The sequence below is a fragment of the Sphaeramia orbicularis genome, chromosome 12 (assembly GCF_902148855.1).
Source record: "Sphaeramia orbicularis chromosome 12, fSphaOr1.1, whole genome shotgun sequence".
In the NCBI taxonomy this organism is placed as follows: domain Eukaryota; kingdom Metazoa; phylum Chordata; class Actinopteri; order Kurtiformes; family Apogonidae; genus Sphaeramia; species Sphaeramia orbicularis.
In genome coordinates, this window is record NC_043968.1 from 50,348,944 (window position 1) to 50,370,096 (window position 21,153).

General features: G+C 37.1%; 1 protein-coding gene across 2 annotated transcripts in view; it reads left to right on the forward strand.

The window, feature by feature from the left end:
- pnpla7a (patatin-like phospholipase domain containing 7a) overlaps positions 1-21,153 on the forward strand; it is a 45,094-nt gene that overhangs the window by 491 nt on the left and 23,450 nt on the right. Inside the window, exons 2-26 of one of the 2 annotated variants that reach the window (XM_030149096.1) lie at positions 71-125; positions 1,576-1,650; positions 2,058-2,145; positions 2,419-2,501; positions 2,742-2,848; positions 2,940-3,080; positions 3,167-3,326; positions 4,337-4,417; positions 4,956-5,084; positions 5,277-5,357; positions 6,153-6,282; positions 6,377-6,448; positions 6,594-6,676; positions 7,059-7,214; positions 8,768-8,845; positions 9,546-9,751; positions 9,852-9,983; positions 11,583-11,706; positions 13,950-14,063; positions 14,860-14,926; positions 15,100-15,249; positions 18,044-18,107; positions 18,299-18,467; positions 20,495-20,677; positions 20,966-21,084. In XM_030149096.1, the coding sequence (XP_030004956.1) occupies positions 72-125; positions 1,576-1,650; positions 2,058-2,145; positions 2,419-2,501; positions 2,742-2,848; positions 2,940-3,080; positions 3,167-3,326; positions 4,337-4,417; positions 4,956-5,084; positions 5,277-5,357; positions 6,153-6,282; positions 6,377-6,448; positions 6,594-6,676; positions 7,059-7,214; positions 8,768-8,845; positions 9,546-9,751; positions 9,852-9,983; positions 11,583-11,706; positions 13,950-14,063; positions 14,860-14,926; positions 15,100-15,249; positions 18,044-18,107; positions 18,299-18,467; positions 20,495-20,677; positions 20,966-21,084 (2,846 nt within the window). In that variant the 5' untranslated portion in view covers position 71. The remainder of the gene's footprint in view (positions 1-70; positions 126-1,575; positions 1,651-2,057; positions 2,146-2,418; positions 2,502-2,741; positions 2,849-2,939; positions 3,081-3,166; positions 3,327-4,336; positions 4,418-4,955; positions 5,085-5,276; positions 5,358-6,152; positions 6,283-6,376; positions 6,449-6,593; positions 6,677-7,058; positions 7,215-8,767; positions 8,846-9,545; positions 9,752-9,851; positions 9,984-11,582; positions 11,707-13,949; positions 14,064-14,859; positions 14,927-15,099; positions 15,250-18,043; positions 18,108-18,298; positions 18,468-20,494; positions 20,678-20,965; positions 21,085-21,153) is intronic. The other variant, XM_030149097.1, reaches the window with a different exon arrangement.

Below are 21,153 nucleotides of genomic sequence, written 5' to 3' on the forward strand. Positions count from 1 at the left end.
GCTAGCTTTGTCGTTTTTTTTGTTCTATACGAGTCGCGACGATCCGCTTTTTAACTTTCTTGTTTTATAGGATGGACTGTCATGGAGATGACGAAGATGGAGATCTTTGCAAATGGGCCAATGCAGTAAGAGAAACAACATATTTTAAGACATAAAATAATAGACATAACACACACACACACACACACACCTGCCTTAGCTTTTGTGCATGTGTCTGTATGCGACACAGCAGATCTATGTTTTTGCTTTTGGTCTTATGACTAGCTCTTTGGCGGTCAAATCAAGACATTTTGATTAGCTGACTGAGTTATTGATTTCACTCTTAAAATAAAGAAATAACAGAAAAACAGCATATAGAATATACCTCTATAGTCCACAGAATTTGATTTTTTTTCCTTTAGCTCATCATCATATAATCAAAACAAACTTGCAGAGTTTTCTGTGTTTCAAATCACACTTAGAGATTAGAAGTAAAACTACATACATTCATCAGGTAAACACAGTATCATGGTGAATCTTTCACATGATTGTCTGGCATACAAATAATGACACAATTCTATTGAGTAAACAGTAATGAAGGTGCCAGAACTATGATTTAGGGCAACCACAAACAACAGCAAAATGTTGTGAAGAACCCTGTGCATATTTTTCACCTTTTTCATTTGGTGCTATGAAAAAAACCCCAAAACATTGAAGTAGTTAACCTATGTGCTAAAATAGTAGGGAAAACCTTGCATTTCTGAATACATATACAGTACATCAAATTGTAACACACCTGAAAACATGTTCAGGTGAAGAAACAGGCGCCCAAACAAGAAAAACAAGGCAGAGTGTTGACTGAGAAGAAGGTGTAGGCTGAAGCCAAAGCCTATTACGCATACCCTTTACCTGTACAATTCACACAAGCTTCATTAGGACTATACACCTGGTATGCATAAATAAACACGCCTACTACTATTAATTGTCATGTTACACATACATAGGGAATGTATGGACACATGGTCAATGGCATCCTATCATAACCAGCAAATCTGTATAGGAAAAAGATGTTCTGTTTAATTGTCACCTTCAATCTTTTTTTTTCTTTTCAGAATTGTACAAGACAGTTTTAACTCATCTTCATTTTATTTTATTCATCCTTGCCTTTAATTTAGCATTTCCTATTTTTTATGTACTGTATTTCTAAATTCATATCCTTTATTTGTTTTTGTTTTTTTTGCTTTCATCTTGACTTTTAAGTAACTTCTAAGTACCGTAACTTTTAAGGTGTTATTCAGTACCATTATAGATTTCTGGTATTCGTGGTATTGATTCAGAGGTAATATAAATAATAATAACTCAGCATATAGCTTTTAAGATTTAGGAAAAAAGAAAAAGGAACCTAAGGCAAGTATAATAATAATAATAATAATAATAATGATGAGTAAATATTACAGTAATAACCAAAGTAGATGAAATTAAATTATAATCACTGATGCCTTTTTAGGACTGTAATGTTTTTATGGGAGTAGTTATAGGGGAAATTGATGTTAATATTGGCTTCAATATCTTTGGATTTTACATTTATTTTTTTAGGTGCTGGTAAATGGTAAAAATGAATTCAGAGTGCGAGTACAACAGTTTTTGGAGGAGAGGATGCAGACCACAATGGTATGAAATAACAATTCACTCATTGCTTATGCTTTCAATACACCAACCTAAAACAGCATAGCCTTAAAGAAATTTGCACGTGAACATCACCTAGTTTTATTTCCTAGACAGACTAAAGAAGAAATATTTGACCTGTGAATTTGTACTCAAATTGCTTTTTGTTAAACTCATTTTTCCTGTGTTACAACTATTATGTTTAATTTCTTTGCATACTGAAACATCTTTGTCATTCTTTTTGCATTTCATTCTGTGTGTAAAGTATAGAATATTGGAATATCCAGTTGTTAGGGTCTAACTGATCTTTCTTTTGTCTGTTTTGCAATGTGAATAAATTGCATAAAATAAAGCACTTACACTGAAATGTGTTCTTTGAGACAGTGCTGACATAATGTTTGTTGCTTCTCTAGCTCACAGGTGTTGTAATTGGAGCTGCAGTTGCAATCTCACTGATTGGGATTGTAGTGCTCTTCCTATACAGGAGATTCAAACTTGCTCGTGAGTTACCCAACCGCTTCCTGTTTCTTGTGCTTCAATATGGATTCTTTTCTATTCTTTCCTTTTTTTCTCTCTTCTCTTCTCTTCTCTTCTCTTCTCTTCTCTTCTCTTCTCTTCTCTTCTCTTCTCTTCTCTTCTCTTCTCTTCTCTTCTCTTCTCTTCTCTTCTCTTCTCTTCTCTTCTCCTTCCCCTTTGTCTTTCACTTCTTCTCTGTCTGCAGACTGATGTCTTAAAATGGCTTTATCGACCTTTGTTTTTGTGTCATGTGACAAGGTGAACAACAGCCTGGTGTTCCACATTATCGCTTCAGAAAAAGAGATAAAGTACTCTTCTATGGAAGGAAGATAATGCGAAAGGTTTTTTTCATTTTCACTTTTTATTACACCTACTCATTTACAAACATACATATTTTATTATGCAGTCAAATGTATTATTGCAAAAAAGGTTACTAATGGTTCAGTAATGAATGCAGAGCATTGGTCTGTTTAAAAAAAAAAAAAAAGAACTCCTCCTTTTTATGCACTAATTAAGTAATGTGTATACGATTGTATTCTCTCTGTACAAAACAACACCAGACTCTTATTTGTTTTTCTCAGGTCCAGACGCTTTCTTCGATTCCTCCTCCCCCCTCCTCCTCTGCCTCTGTCTCAAAGCAGCCACAACGTGTACGCAAAAGAACCAAAGTTCTAAGCATAGCGCGCAAGTATGCTCCATCATTATGTAATTTAATTGCAACTGTTTATGAAACTTTAAAGGTTTTTTACATTATTTGTTTGTAACGTGGGTGTAAACAGAATCCTTAGGATCCGTAAAGATCCTCCCACACTGCAGCCCAAGGAGCCCCCTCCCTCCCTTTTGGAAGCTGACCTGACAGAGTTTGATGTGCAGAGCTCAAACCTGCCATCTGAAGTCCTTTACATGTTGAAGAATGTCAGGTATGTTTTTGTTTAGCAGAAAAATATACAGCTAAACATCAGATTCAGACACTGACATTGTTTTCATGATGTGTGCCTTCCTATAGGGTTCTTGGTCATTTTGAGAAGCCCCTGTTCCTAGAGCTGTGTCGCCACATGGTGTTTATAGAGCTGCAAGAGGGTGAAGGTCTTTTCAGACCAGGAGATGACGATGACAGCATTTATGTGGTCCAGGACGGCCGACTAGAACTCTGCATCCATGAAAATGTATGTGGAGAGCTGGTTGACTGATGGGTTAACAGCATTTTCATTATTTATGAGTGTATAAACATTGCTTTGTGCAGCTTTAAAACTAAATTATAGACAGAATTATAAGAATGAATGATACGGTCAAGTTATAGATATGTAAATTGGTTGATCATCTCTTCAGGGAACCATGTGTCTATTACCTCGCATTACGTAAAATGTAAGTCACAGTATGCATTAAATCAAATGATAATTAATTCAGTATTTGAGGTAATACACAGAAGTAATAAGTAGTCATGGTAAATTATTGTAGAGGGTCATGTGCAAGTTTTGTCTGTCTATTTAAAGATTTTTATGTGCCTGTGTGCTTACATTAAGTTGTATTGGAGTTTGTTTTTATTATTACTACTATTACTCTTATTACTAATTTCATTACTAAACTGAAGGCTGTCTCTGTCATCTACACTGATAGCCACAATACACTGATCTCTATTTAGTGGATTTGGGCCTTCCAAGTTCTTCACTGCCTGAGTTCTGCTTGTGTGCAGCTCCAACACTGTGTTACAAATGCTACTTTTAGTGTAGAAATGGAGTGGGGTTATGTCAAAAAAACACACGCTCCCCTCACAACACATATTCCAGCATAAACTTCTTGTAAGGACACAAGATTGTGCTGAACCTCCATACTGAGCTTTTCATATTGTACTTGATATAAAAACTTAACTGTTAGAAGCTCTGCTCACACTCATTTGACATTGAGGCCTGTGCTTGTTTGACCTTATAAAGAAGCTAACAGTAGAGGGCAGCAACATTCAGCGCTTGATGTAATCATTTCCAAAAACAAAGACAGTAGAGGCAAGACAGTGGCTCCCCCTTCCATTGTCTGACTGTATTTGGGTTCCTGTCTGCTGCTCCAGCCCCTCCCACATGGCCAGATCAGATGTTGTTTACACACAGAACACTGACATTTTTTTTGTGAATGTTCAAGACTTTTTTTGTTTGTTGTTCATTTCATTTGTTTTTTTTTTTAGGATGGTACAGAACCAGTGGTGAAGGATGTACTCCCAGGTGACAGTGTCCACAGTCTGCTCAGTATTCTGGACATCATCACTGTGAGCTCCTTATGTCTCCTTCATCTGCACATCAAACTAAAGTCTTATCCTCTTCGCTTTCACCCTCTGATCAACCTATGTCCTCATTTTTCGACCCATTTCCCACTGTTTATATTTCCAGTCATGCATTTCTTTTTATATACAAGAAGAATCGTGTTTGTGGGTCAAGTTACTTATGTTCTTAGCTTGCTCATGTCATGCTCTATTTGATTTCTATTTCGTTCTTGAAAACTCTTTTCCAATTTTAATTTACTAAAGCTGTGCCTTGTAGAAAGCCTGTAGTCAATCACACTATGGTTAAACTATTGTCTGTAATTATAATTTGGAGCATTTTATGAAAGTCACTTAATATTTAATTGTGAGCCAGTAAGTCCTGCAGGACCTTTTATGCCTTTTAGGATCAATTATTTTTTTTTAGTTTCCATCAACAAATGTAGGTCAACAGCATTTGGCACTGACATTGAACATGCAAAAGTGACATCCATCTGTGCTTTAATGTTTTTTTTTTTTCTTCACTATTTGTGCTTGCCTTTTTCAGGGTTATCCAGCTCCTTATAAGACTGTGACTGCACGGGCAGCAACTCGCTCCACCATCTTACGCTTACCTGCATCAGCCTTTGAGTCTGTGTTTAAGAAATACCCAGAGACACTTGTGCGCGTCATCCAGGTAACACACAGTTTAGAAAGGAAAATAAACACATTTTTACCCCCTGTGGCGACATATCTTTAGGACTAAAAGATTCATCATCCTGATGTTATTTGAATCTAACAATTATCTCATGTATAATATGTTCTGCTCTGTTTATTTCAGTGCTATATTTTTCTTGTGTGTGTGTGTGTGTGTGTGTGTGCATTGCAGATAATCATGGTGCGGCTCCAAAGAGTCACCTTCCTGGCATTACATAACTATCTGGGCCTAACAACGGAGCTATTCAATCCGGTAGGAGGGAAATTAATTAGTGTACACACACACATACATATTGTATTCCTGTGTGTTTAGAGGACATTACATTGACATTAATTTCCTGGAGAATTACCCTAATTGTAACTATAACCACAGTATGCTTTACCCAATTCTCAGTGAAATCAAACTTTATAGCAACTTCTAAACCTCAACTGCAATGATTTACATTATAGGAACCTGGATTTTGTTCCCATATAACAGTGAAGTCCCCAGAAGTGAATGTGTAAACAGATTTATGTCCCCATAACATAGGTAATATATACAGTCTCATACACACAGGCTCATACTGTGAGGCTCTGAATGTCTAAACAATTCATTACGAGTTTGCAAATACATACTCCGTCACATGTGAGAGTTAATTTCACACAACATTAAGCACAGCATCATAACTCAGTTCTTCATAAAGCTCAGGAAAATTAATATAAATGATCAAAACCTCTGCATAGGCAACACAGAGGGCATTACCCTTTAAACCTTCTTTACAGCTGATGAATGCTGGTCTCAAACCACTCTCAAATTTAAAAAATATATTTTAATTTCTTTATTTTCACGTTCACAAAAAGACGTTACCATTTTTTTTTTCAAAATAAATCAGCTGTGTACCCCTTTTTGTTTTTGACCTCTTTACCAACTCATGCATGGATATTTTACAGTTTCGTTTTGACACACCCCAGTGATCTGAATATGTCTTCCTGTGCTTTAGATCAATTATAAATAGAATTTTTAAGCACATCCAGCTGTTAACTGATTTGTTTTGTTCCCATATTACAGGAGAGTCAGGCTGTGCCCCTGTCCAATGTGAACAGTGTGATAGGGGAGGCAAATTCTGGGAAGATGGTTCGTCGTTTGCATTTCCAGGATGAGTTACCTGCTGGGACCCCAGAGCCTTCAGCTGAGACAGGTCAAACCACAGCCTTAACAAGTCTCTAAGCATAAATATACAACACTGTGTTGTACACTGAACCAGTGCTGATGTTTTACTTTGAACTAAACAGATGGTTTAAAGGACAGCCCTTCAAACTGCTACAGGAAGCTGCGATCCATCTCAATGCCCGCCGACTGTGCAGGTGGGTCTTGGACATAAGCTGTCACAACAATGGCACGTTTGTTTTTACTCCCTACATGGATCACATGCACTACAACTACTGACCTGAAAGTAGGGATAGAAACAAACCAAAAAACAAACTTATGAAGCTTATACCCTGTCCTTAGTTACAGGAAATGACCTGAACATGGCTTGTGAACGAGCTCGAGTCACAATTGATGAGACTCCATCCAGTCCGGTCATCCCCAAAGTAAGACTGCAATGTGAATTACACTGATTAATCTGGACAAATTCTTAGACTTCTTCAATATTATGAAACATGCTGATATTTGAATGGTAAATGAATCTAGAAGTAATTACATTTTGATGCATTTGCCTCAAGAATCAACAAAATGGTGTGTTAAACCCAGCTCTGCTCAGTGTGCAAGGTTTGAATCTCTTACGGATATATGCATTTCCATCCTCTTTGTATTATTATTCTGAGTCACCATCTCAACACCATATCCCATATTCTGCTTTACCTGCATGTGCAGCCATGTTCATGATAACATTTAGTGTTAACTTGTCGTTTTCCAATGCTGCTGCATTCTCGGTATTCTGTTGAAGTCTTTCTCTGGTGTATGTGTCTGTAGTCTAGTATGAAGAAGAGCGTGACCATGCAACACACACCCTCAGAAGTATTTCACTATACAGACAGCGGGGGGCAGTCTGATGCCATCCACCTTAGCAAGAGCAACACAATCTTCCATGCTGCTAAGAAAGACCTACTGGGAATCATCCAGCTACAGGTAAAAAGCAGTCAGTGACAAGAGTTTAAATACAGGTACATGTCTATGTAGCTATAAACTTAAAAGAAATGGTTAAAAATGAAATTAAATTTAATCCTCAGTTTATATAGTTTATAGTGTATATATAGTATATATACTAGTATGTATATAGTATTACAGCTATAAACATTTGTCATCTGTGTTTTGTTTTTTTTTGCCTTGCACCTATTCTCACTGTTCAGCCAATGACTGCGCAATGGTAGAGTGAGCAATAGAGTGAATGAGGAGAGAGAGCATTAATAGTGAGAAAAATTAGGAGACAGATTTCTCATTAGCTCTGCAACCTCTGTCTCTTCCTTTAAGAGAGAGCGCAGCACTGAAAATCAGTGTGGAATCCAAACCTTTTCCCAAGTTTTACAAAACCTTGTGCCAAAACGAGTTGGCACATTTGCATTACCACATGAGTTGTGACATTTTAGCGTATTGCAGGAACCAAACAGATTTTACAAAACTGGAAATCTGCCAGAATCCCTGAAGTACCAGAACTGATGGAAGAAAGGATAAGGACTGGTTCTTATGTTAAAAAAAAAAAAAAAAAAAAAAAAAAAAAAAAAAAAAAAAAAAAAAAAAATATATATATATATATATATATATATATATATATATATATATATATATATATATATTGTAGAGAGACTTTAGTTTTATGTTTTACACAATGGAATTATTTGTGTTTTTTCATTCCTGTAGGATATTGCGAGCCCATAGAATGTAAAGAGAGAGACTATTAGTTATTAATTCATTCATTTACTTGGTATTATTTACTTACTGTATTTTACTTATTACATGTATTTATTTTTTTGTTAATACTGTTGCCTTACACATTACACTGGATGGCACTTACACCTTTGCAAAATTGCATATAAACTCTAGGAAGTTTCTACAGGCAGTAAAAACAAAGCATGTGATTATTCCTCCTCTGTGTCCCTTCCATGTGGTACATAACAGGGTGAAATATCTGTTTCAATGTATGAGGTTTGCCCAGGTAATCTTATGTTATTTTGCAATATTGCTCTAACCAATAATATCTTCTTATAAGGTGAGAAATTAGAGCTGATGTCAGATGGATAACTAACAAATATTTTAACTAGCTAACATGACAAAGACCCTATTTTTTTATTAAAGGAATATTGAGCAGTCAAAAGTCACATTTTCCTCCCTCTCTTTTTAATTGTGCAACAGAGCTCATGGAGAATTATTTATACTTAGTTGTGTTAAACTTTCCTTAGAATTAACCTTATATTAAATACATTTTGTTAATGCGAACCAGTCTGTGTCTTTCTGGATGTTCACTATTCCATTGTGTATATTCAGGTTTAAATTAGATGTAGGTTTTTTGACAAAAGAAAGTAGTAAATATCACAGTCTAATTCTAAATGCAGATTTACATGCACATAGGTTTGAAATATCACAGGAGCATTGAAGTATTTTATGTCAATCTAAAAATCCATAAATTAGTACAAAGGGAAATAAATTCTCTGCAAATTTAGTAGCCTGACATTTTTCTTTTGCAGGATCCCAGTTTACTTGATGGCAGAGTGAGCCTTCATCAAGTAAAAGCTGGTTCTGTTGTGGCTCGTCAAGGTGACCAGGTAAACAATAATGGACTGACAACTTACTGCATTTACTTGCTCTAATGTAACTTGTAACTACTCTTAGTCTAGGTTCTGGCACCTGTCTTTCGCTTATTCTGCTGAACCCATAAAGACCCAAACAGCCACCGTCGAACAAAACCATCCACTGATCTAGCATGTTTAATACCTGTTGATCCATTAATCGTATCAATACATGTAAATAATTGCTGTAAAATGCAGTTTGTCATCTTTTCATAGTCATCAGATATGACCCATTTGGATGTTCAGATGCTCCGTAGTTACCATAGAAACACTGTCATCTTCTGCAACATTGATTCACCAGTAAAGTCCATGGAGTTGGATCACTGACAGTGGATGGAGATGCTTTGTTTATGTTTATTTAATGATAAATCTGACTGAAAATGTCATTTTCTCTGTTTTGATATAATAACCTTTCATTTTACTCTGAGTTTTCATGAACATCTAAATTAAGTATAGGAAATTAAATATAGGAAATAAGATGATGTAAAGTGAAAAATACAGAGGATAATATTAAAACAATTGGTGATAAATCACTTAAGAAAGGTTAAATAGAAAAATTCATTTGGGAACTGACATAAAATTAGCACTGGGTCTTTATGGGTTACACTGAATAGATGTTTAACTTTTCTTGTAATGCTCACTATTGTGATGTTTTCTTCTATCTCTACTCTTTTAGGAGGTGAGCATTCAGTTTGTTATTTCTGGCCTCCTTCACGTTTACCAGCGAATGATTGACCGTGAAGAGGAGACACGTTTATTTGTGACACATCCAGGAGAACTTGTTGGTCAGCTCGCTGTTCTGACGGGCGAGCCCCTCATATTCACTGTCCGAGCTCAGCGAGACTGCAGTTTCCTCTCCATTTCAAAAACCCACTTTTATGAGTGAGTCATATATAAAGAAATACTTACAGACTTCTGTAGACACAAAATGGGTTGCCTTCTATAGACACTTACCCTCTGTGTGTCTTTGTCTGTCCTTCAGGATAATGCGTGTGGAGCCAAAAGTAGTGCTTAATGTAGCTCACACAGTGGTGAAACGGATGTCCTCTTTTGTCAGACAGATAGATTTTGCTCTTGACTGGATGGCTGTGGAAGCTGGCAGGGCTGTTTACAGGTACTTTACTAATGATATCTTGGAAAATCTGCACTTATTCAGGAACATTTAGTAAGTTCTAAATATATTCTGTGTACATATCCTCTTCTTTTCCTTTTGGTTGTTCCCTTCAGGGGTCACCACAGTGAATCATCTTCCTCCATTTAACTCTATCCTCTGTATCCTCCTCTCTCACACCAACTACCTTCGTGTCCTCTTTCACTGCATCCATAAATCTGGTCTTAGATCTTCCTCTAGATCTCCTGCCTGGCACTTCCAACTTCAACATCCTTCTACTAATACAGGGTCTCCCAAAAAATGTATACACCCTTTAAATAATTGTAAAGTAGGTGTTTATTAAAATTCATTTAATTTTCAAAATGTAATAGAATTTACAAACATCATTTTATTGTTTTGTCACCGCCTACTTTACAATTATTTAAAGTGTGTATACATTTTTTTGAGACACCCTGTATATTCACTATCCCTCTTCTGTACATGTCCAAACCATTTCAATCTGGCCTCTCTGACTTTTTCTCCTAAACATCTAACGTGCTGTTCCTCTGATGTACTCATTCCTGATCCGATCCATCCTGGTCACTCCCAAAGAGAATCTCAGCATGTTAACCTCTGTAACCCCTAGCTCTGCCTCCTGTCTTTTCCTCAGTGCCACTGTCTCTAACCCATATAACATGGCTGGTCTCACCACTGTCTTCTACACCTTTCCTTTCATTCTTGCTGACACTTTTTTCCACCCATTCCAACCTGCTTGCACACACTTCTTTACCTCTTTTCCACATGCACTGTTGCTCTGGACTGTTGACCCTAAGTGCCCAGTATACTCTGTGTACATATAATACTGCATAAAGGATCCTTAAAATAAATGAGTTAGCATTTTTTGTTTATGGTTCCATCTCAAACTGAAATAATTGGTATAATGAATTTTTTGGTTGGAGCTGTTAGTTGTAAAATGTATAAGTAAATACAGTTATCATGAATTTTGAAGCTTTTGTCTTGATGAAGGTGTTTTAACAAATAACTAAATGAGAGGTTGTTGAGGATGCTGTAATCCCCATAGAATGTTATCTAAAGCTATAGATGATAAGACCGTTCCACTGAAAATTGTTACTGAAAAGAATGTGCGTCTACTTCAAAAATGTTGTAAAAGCATTTTTGAGGTTGTTGAGGATGTTCCACATCACTTTATATGAAAAAAGGTCTCCTCATTGATCCACCTTTACTAATTCATTGTGTTGTGAGGAGTAGCTGGATCAGGTCACACTAAGAGGAAAAGATTGTGTAGCGCAGGGACATGAAGGAAAATTGCATTTTGGAAGGTTAGCAATGATGATGTAGTCGTGCAACTGATGTGTTACTTTAACCAACTGGATTTAAGCTTAAAAAAATCATAACTCTGGTGTGTGGTCATATCTTGCTGAAAAAATATAATCACTTGTTTGCTACTGTGCTTATTTTCTCTGATAATCCAAAAAGACGAACAATGAAAAAATTCTATTGACTTTTTGTCAAGGGAACCCAGGTGACGCCAAATTCAGTGTTGGGGTTAGCCTACAAAAATGCATTGTCACTGTTGCATCATCCTATTTTAATATTTTTCAGGCAGGGAGAGAAATCAGACAGTACCTTCATAGTACTGAGCGGTCGACTGCGATCTGTTATCATGAAAGAGGATGGCAAGAAGGAGCTGATAGGAGAGTATGGACGTGGTGACCTGATCGGAGTGGTAAGTTATCGTGATTGTGAGAGAAGTCAGATGGGAGATGGTAACTGAAGGTTATTTTACATTCACTAAATCTGCACTGCATGTGTAGGATTTGTCCCTTTATGTCTAGAGTCTTAGTATTTCTCAATATTCATGACTATACATCAGCAAGGACATTGTTCTTGATATTCCAGTCTGTCCAAGACATACTAATTTAAATATGCATGAGAAAATTTTTTCCACCCATAGTATTCATTGTCCATACAGTACACAAAACAGTAGCTGCTCACAGGCATTACCATTGGAATATTATCTTTCCTAGTAAATAAAACGCTAAGCATATCTCATGAATATTTACGGGAATAGAGGCCATTAGCTGACAGGAGCTGCAAACAAGCTAAATGACATTAAAACCCCTTAAGTTCAGTCTTTCCATCTAACATAACAACTAGTGTATGCTTTTATTCATGTTTTCAAAATGCATTATCATAAACTTGAGTTTGATTGGAATTGGTTATAATAAAATCTCTGTGGCATTCAAGGGATCACAAAATTTAAGTAACTGCTTGCACTTACATTAGAGCCAGGCTGAAGAAGTGTTGTGTATACACACAGTAGCTGGTAAGTCTTTTGTCTCATTTCCTCCCCTGAAGAGGAGGAAAGGGGTTTTTTTGGTTCGGTTTGTTTGTTTGTTTAACACTCTAGCAGTAAAACTATTGGTTGAATTCATACCAAATTGGGTTTATAGATTACCAATGACCCAGATTTGATCTGATTACATTTTGGGAAAAGTAGGTCAAAGTTCAAATTTCTTATGAATTTTTAAAATCTTTTTTTTTTTTCTTCCCATTTACTTATAATGGCTGAAATTTGTCTGTGTGTATGCTGGCACCAGCACACGCATAGACATGATGACATCAGCTGGATTGATGCCAAAATAAGATACAATACATGCAAGGGGTGGGGTTTGTTGCGTCTGGTACCATTTGTTTGTTTGTTTGTTTACACTCTAGCAATAAAACTATTGGTTGAATTTATACCAAATTGGGTTTATAGATTGCCAGTGACCCAGAATATATCTCATTCCATTTTGGGAACAGAAGGTCAAAATTCAAATTTTTTATGAATTTTCACAATCTTTTTTTCCCTCATTTACTCATAATGGGTGACATTTCACATGTCTGTAGCAGCAAAACTATTGGTTGAATTCATACCAAATTGGGTTTGTAGATTGCCAGTGATGCAGAATAGATGTGGTTACATTTTGGTAAAAATACGTCAAAGTTCAAATTTTTTATGAATTTTTTACACCCCCCTCCCCCATTTACTTCTAATGGGTGAAATTTTAAATGCTTATAAAAACATAAATTTGGTTTCAATTTACTTCAAACTTGGCACATATATAGAGGCAATTGATATGCTGACATCACCGCATGCATAGACATGATGACATCAGCTGGATCGATGCCAAAATAAGCTACAATACATGCGAGGGGCAGGGTTTGTTGTTGTTAAAAGTAATCAGAGTGAGAAAAAAAAATCTGTATTTAGAGCCCGTTATAAAGTCAAAGATGTCATTGCATGTATATTTAGTGTCCTCAGTGTTATGCATCTACGCTTTGTATATTTAACAATTTTACATCTGTGCTCAAAACAGGATGACCATATTATGCTCACCCACTTTCCTACTGGCTGCTCATGATTCTTCTAATAATATCTGCTATAATGGATGCTATGGTTACTGTTACCTGGAGCAGGGAAGCTGTTGCAGCATCTGTGATGATGGGATTAAGATTGTTATAAGAGTGACTAACGTTCTGAAACATATTTAGCACCATAGTGCTGACGTCAACGCTTGATAATAGTACAGATAGATCTTCTTGGCAGTTTTTTAAAGTTTTAAGTCTCTGCAGTGAAAGACTTGATGTTAAAGTTTGATCTGATTTAAAGATGAGTTAATATTGCATATATATGCTTAATTAAGAAATTTATTGGTGCTATATTGCCACAGTTCTATGTTTTCAAGTAAAGATGTTATTTAATATTCACGTTTTGCAGAGTATATGTATATACTATGTTTGTCATAACATCCATCCATCCATTATCTTCCGCTTCTTCCGGGACCGGGTCGCGGGGGTAACAGTCTAAGCAGGGACGCCCAGACTTTGTCATAACAGATGTTTAGTATTTCTTGGTCTGATCTCATGGCTTTCATTTTAAGTGATCACAGAGTTATATTTTTGGGGTTGTCTTTGATGGTATAGGTAGAAACCCTGACCCACCAGAACCGAGCCACAACAGTCCACGCTGTACGAGACTCTGAACTGGCCAAGTTGCCGGAAGGAGCTCTGAGATCCATCAAGAGGAGGTTTCCCCAGGTAGGTTAGACCTCACATGTGGAGTGTTTGTTAAGGGCCCCACTGGGGTCAGTTATTTACAGTTACATTAAGTTAATGGATAGAAATGTGTAATTCATTTTCTGAATAAATGGATTAGGTTTCCATAAGTCAAACATCAAAAGGTACAGACAAGTAGTTGGTTTAACCAGGTACTCTCGACATGGTGCATTTGGCATAACCAATAATCAACTGTTCAAATAGCAAACATGTTACATACAGCCCTCGAAAAAAGAACAGACTCATTGTTATAATTATAGGTATAGGTTGTTCATTTTAGTTAAGAGAGTAATAAGTCAGGAATAGTAGGTAATGGTAATAAATCATAATTCTGGATGTCACCTGTTTAAAATAAGCTACTGTGGATGGTGCCTGGTGGAAAAACATGGTGATCTCCAGAGAGGTGACCCACTATTTAGATATCTACAGCATATTCCAAGCTAAACAAAAAGCCCAACTCTTCTTTTTTGTGTGATTCTACTTCAGTGAAAACTTAATATATGATAAGGTTTTAATCTATTTTTAAGACACCAATGACATTACTATTTATAAGTACAGTATATGTTTGAATAAAATGAAGATATTTTACTCTGGAAATTAGTGATAGCCTTACTCCCAAATATCAAAAAAGTATTTTGTTCAATTATTGTATTATTTAATAATTATTATAACTCCTGTATTTACATCCAGAGGTTCTCTTGTAACAGAGGTATGCATCCTCTCCATCATCACCAATGCTAAGCAGTATCTTTCACTTTAAAATGCTTGTGCACTTCAGGTTGTCACCAGGTTGATTCACTTACTGGGGCAGAAGATACTTCAGCAGGTCAATGGTCCTCTGACAGGTATGTGTTTACAATGTTGTGTGTAATGCATGCACATTGGGCTTATCCTGTACTGTCTGCGTGTGCATACAGTGTCTCGCTGTCACTCTACCTGATTTGCTTCTGTTGTCAGATGTTAGTGTTTCATACTGCTGAATATGTAGTTTATTAATAGTATATACTTATATACCCAGCTCGCAGCTTGGCCCTCCACACCCCCGGCAGTAAGTGGGATGCAGGGAACCAGGCTTCCAACCTCTCTACAGTGGCGGTGCTGCCTGTGTCAGAAGAGGTGCCTCTCACAGCCTTCACTCTGGAGCTGCAGCATGCCCTCATTGCAATAGGTAAAAACACAGCTGCTGTAAATGACTCTTCACTCTGTGCACTTAGATTCCATTAGATAAACATTTGTATTGTTGACTGCTCACCATCAGATTATACTGGGTAATATGTAATTCTAGGCCAGGGCTAGATGTTTGCTGGCTTTAAAGCAGAGATGGGCATGTATTGGTCATGTACGTGTACATATTTTATTATAATAACATAGCATGTTGTAATTGTTCTGCCTTTTCTCATAACATTTACTTTACTTCTGTCTTTAATCCTTTGCCAAATGGACTTTCCTGTCAGCACTGTTCCCCTTTGTACTTGATTTGGGTGAAATAAGAGAATCAGTGCCAATTTTACTCAACAAACATACTAGGGTTTCATTACTATTAGATTTAAGGCTTTAGAGTGGGAAAAGCAGAATCAGTTTTTTGAGGGACTTGAATGTCCTAAATAGTTGAAAGGGTTAAGGAATCGCATCATTAATTATGGCCAGATGTGGAAACATGTAAAATCACCACATAAATTATACATTTCCACTTCCCTGTCCAACACTAGCATCTTGTAATAGCAGCCTGATGTACATGCCTTGGTCCTGACATCCCCCCATGTGTTAAGTCCCCTTCATGCTTCAGAGTGTTTCTCAAAGAGTTTTTGAATCTTAAAAGGAGACCAATTCTTCTTAAATCAACATGGCTCTTGGCTCTGTGGTCTTAGCATGATCCAGCACTTGGTTATTTTTGATGTAGTCGATCCATTTGACCTTAAGGATGGACCTGAGGTGTCTTTGCTGGACCATTCTGAGAGGGTTAACTTGGTGACAGTATAGTGTGCAGGTCTTGGATACAGTAGCAAGATGACATGTTAATTGTATACACTGAGTTTGAACCCATCCTGAATTGTGTATAAAAACTTTTATGTATTGTGGTTATTATAGAGTACTTATGTAGTTCTTGTTGCTGCATTTTGAGTGAATTCTGGGTTTTTAGACTGTCTTTTTATGCAAGTCTTTTTACACGAGTTTTTCCAGGTCGATGTGTTTTGCTTTATTTGCAAGATGAATAATAATAAGAATATTATGTTTTTATGTTGTTACCTTGACTAATGGCAAAATTAATTAAATCACTAGTCTAATTTTATATTTGAGACATTTACAGATGAATACTTACATTTTGGCAGCTTTTACTAATTCCCCACATTGTCCCATCATAATAAAAAAGTAATACCCATATTTTGCAACAAAACATTGCATTTAGGGATATACTGATTCCAAAAATCGTGGCCGATATTTAGAAGTACATTTTGGCTGATGACAATTATTCACTGCCCTTAATTAGGACTGCGATTAATCGATTTTAAATCGAAATCTGATTTTTTAATTGGGACAATTTTTTAAAAAGTGTAATTGTCAAATCCGTTTCATCTCTCTTGTGTCTCTGGGCTGCGTGCCTCTGGGCTCCCATAGGCTCCTCCTCCTAACTGTGAGAGTGGTCTTTCACAGAAGTCCGTGTAATGACCACAGACCTTAAATCTGTGATGTTCCCACAGAAGTGATACCAATGAAAGCCATGGTCCAGGCACGGATCCCCCAATTCAAATATAACTGCATGGGGATCACTCATCTCACATTGTCCGTCTGCGGATCTGTACTATACCATGTTCTTGTGATCCAGGTCTGGGTCGCGGGGGCAGCAGCCTCAGCAGAGTAGCCCAGACAGCCCCCTCCCCAGCCACATCCACCAGCTCTGGGGGAATCCTGCAGCGTTCCCAGGCCAGCCCAGAGATATGATCCCTCCATCGTGTTCTGGCTCGATCTCCTCCACACATGGATCCCCCAATTTAAATTTTATTTTTTATTTATTTATTTAACCTTTATTTATTTATTTTAAACCGCATGGGGTCAGTCATCTTATGTGGTCCACGCAGGCACACATGACTGATGCCTGTACTTACATTGGTATAACTTCTGTGTCCATCACGAAATTTTCAGTGATTCAGTGACACCATCACAGATTTGAGGTAGGGAGCAGTGTGCTGCATTGTGGGCTGCATACGAAAACGACATACCGACTTCTGTTGTCTTTTGTAGTTTTACCCAAAAATCGAAAATCAAGGTTTTACAGGAAAAATCTGGATTTTATTTTTGACCAAAATCATGCAGCCCTACCTTTAATAAAGAAATCCTCATTATTTAATAGCAAATTATTTACTATTTTAAAGTCTCCCAGCGTTTACTGTAATATTTGAATGAACACAAATTTATGAAAAAAACCTTTGATATATATAACATGACGGATAAATATTGAACAAGTATCATATGCTGATACCAAGATTGCCCAATATCTGCAAATATCAGCCAATACTGATGTCAGGCCCATATATTGACACACTCCTGATTGCAATATGCAATAATTTCATACAAAATGCAAGGAAATTGATCAGACATTATATTCAAATTGTGTAATGCAAAATAGAGCAGATAACTACAAAAGGTCAATGTTGTTAAATAATGAATTGAAAATGTGTCACATTTTGTTGAGTTATTAGCTCACTGTACTGTTTTTATATCCTGTTGTTACAGAAATGTTCTGACTTAGTTTGGCCATTGCTTATATTTTTTCTAACATAGATTTCCAAAGCTCTCAAGTAATTCTCAATGAGATGTAATTGAAAGAAACATTCATTGGACGCTGAAAGTGCACGTATGAGTAGTAGCACTTGAGAAGCCTCCTCACCTATTGAAGTCAAGTGGTTTTTAGTCAAGCGCTTTGACCTGACATAACTGTAACTGCTGTGGTGTTACACTTGCAGGTCCTACTCTTCTGCTCACCAGTGATACTATCAAACAGCGCCTTGGAGCTGCAGCTCTAGACAGGTTTGTTGGCAGCATCATAGTTACTCTGTGTGTGTTTTTTTTTTTTTTTTCCTTTTTTTCCTCTTCCTCCTCCTGACTCACTCATTAAATTCAGTTCAAGTATGCTTTATTGGCACAACAGAAAAATGAATATACTGTGTGCTGCCAGCTGAGCAATGCAGCCTATCATTAATGGACTCTTTTCTCGTCAGTGTCCATGAGTACCGTCTGTCCAGCTGGCTGGGCCAACAGGAAGATATCCATCGCATAGTTCTGTACCAGACAGACTACACACTGACCCCGTGGACACAGAGATGCATCCGTCAGGCCGATTGCATCATTATTGTGGGACTTGGAGAGCAGGACCCTGCTGTTGGTGAGGTGAGGTGTTAGGGCCAGGTGCAGAGGGGTGAGAGAAGATGCAGAGGGAATTTATGCTAAAGGTAGCTGCCTGTTACTAGCTCCAGGAATCTATCCTCTGTTAAATCTGCTCCAAACACTTATTATTTCTACTAGTAGTTACAGTATATAATTAATTGTATTATTCTGGAAATAGTATTTCTATTTTCAAATGTTAAAAAACTAAGTTATCAGTTGAGTTGAGTTGAGAATAAAGAGCTCTGAAGTTAATACAAAAATACCAATGTGTTTGATTGTAGAAATATGAACTGAATCTACTCAAGTTCCAAAATTTGTTGATCCTTGGCTCAGGGCAAACTGTGACAGTTATAACCTTGTTTGGATGATCCAAAATGTAACAGAGCTAAGCTAACAGAGCAATAAAATAAACTATCAGCTGACGCAGCATGTGAAGGTTATAAGACACTGTTATTTTGAAGGACTGTCAAAATAACTGGCCGTAAGTTTTTGTTTGAAGAAGAAAACCTGATGATACCGTAATACAGATGTGTAAACAATGAGCTATTTACATTATTCAGTGAGTGGTACAGTCTGTGGATACATAGTGTTGATTCATTGTTAGATTGTTTAGCCATGAGTGTGTTCAGGTGCACGACTTCCCCCTTTGTGTTGAGGTTGGACTATCAGTATTACCTATGTCCCCTCAAAATGATTACACATTTATTCCACAAAATGTCAATACATTTGAAAAAGGCAAATTTTTCTGCCAAAAATCCAGACATTTAATATTCTTGCTTAATTTACAATGATATAAAACTGACATTCATTAATGATTTGGTTTCAAGTAGAGCTGAGGAAGAGTGTGACTAAATAGAAAGCTCCAAAACAACTATAAAAAGGGTCTTTCTGTCAATGGTTTTTTCTGTCAGTTTATAGGTGGTATTTTATTCAGTCCTTACTAAACTTACAAAAAGTAGATTTTCACTTTCAATCTAACACTGTGCTATTGTTGTGGGAGAGTTGACCATACATTCATTGGCCATCCCTTATAGAAAAATCATCTCAGTAGTTATTTATCCTGCTCTCGCTCACTCTTGACTTCTACATTGCTGAATCAGTATAGATCTTGGGATAGCAGGTCCCTCTGATGTGATATTGAGGTCAGTTCTGATAGTTCCATTCTCAAATCTCACTGCTGCCCGTTTAATGGTCAAACAGGCTGCAAATGATTTTTTTTTTATTTGACCCTGGTGTGTACAGAAGAGATGAACAAAGTTTGGATAGACGTTGTTAAAGAGGGGTGAATCTGGACAGAAAGGGAAGGGAAGGGCACGTCCAGCTGATGAAGGACTGAGGAGTAATTGCCTTCAGAGGGAAAAAATGGGCATGGAGAAGAGAAAGGAATGCATCCCCATTTAACAGGAGATGGCTGGAGAAATGAAAAGATGGATCAATATTTGCTCAGGCACAGAATGAGTCATAGCTCTATGTTGATTTTATCTTTCCAGGCACACACACACAAAGCTGCTCACCTTGGTTATACACCAAACCTTGAGCAGCTGACCCGCTGACTGGGTGCCGCTTCTGACCTTCTTGTTTAGAGTTGGTTTTTTTTTTTTGTTTGTTTGTTTTTTCCCAGAAGCCTTGAATAATCAAATATTTGAAGCTATGTTAAAATTTGATATCTGAAATAACCTTCCAATTTGACCCTTATTGCTCATCTTGCTATCCAAATGATCAAATGTACTCATATTTACAGTTTAGATGTTTACGCTAAATGGTACCAATTTCCAACTCCAACTGGAATTGATTCTTGATTTGTCTTGACATTTCCGCCTGGGTACTTAGTATAACAAGCCACTCCTAGTAATGTTACTGTTACAAATTCTGGAATGTTTTTCATAAAGGGCTCCATATTTTCAGAATATTCTTATGCCAATGTTGAAGCAAGTGTCCGAGAGCTCATAATTTTAAGATTCCTTTTCCACATGCAGTACAACACAGCTAGGAAATGCTTTCAACATTTGTGCTTGATGTCTTTCCTCTAGCTGGAGCGTATGTTGGAGGGGAGTGCTGTGCGAGCCCAGAAGCAGCTGGTGCTGTTACACAGAGAAGATGGCCCCCCACCCAAAGGAACTGTGGACTGGCTCAATATGCGAAGCTGGATCTCCAGGCACCTCCACCTCTCTTGTCCCAGAAGAGTCTTCTCAAAGAGGAGCCTGCCCAAACTGGCAAGAACGCAAAACAAGCTCAGACGCTTGTTTGATTTCCCTTCCCATGTCTCATCAAAGCTCTCCTCTCATCACTGAATCTTTCCTGGTCCTCTCTAGTCTTGCTTTTAATATTATTGAATATGTTTAGTTTTTTTTTTCACGCTGCTTCCCATTGTCTTTTCTCTGAACTTTTCATTTAAATCTCTTTTCTTTTCTTTTCTTTTCTTTTCTTTTCTTTTCTTTTCTTTTCTTTTTCTCATTATGTTACCTTTTTGGCTTCATTTTCATTATCATTGTCTTTTTCAGAGGGAGCTGTATCAGCGTGTGTTTGAGAAGCCAGCTGACCGTCACTCAGACTTCTCCCGACTGGCTCGAGTCCTAACGGGCAACACCATCGCCCTCATCCTAGGAGGGGGAGGGGCAAGGTAAAGCCCACCCCACTCTGTCCTCTAAGCTAGTCCCTGTAAAAGTTAATGTCTTAACATTTAGTCCTT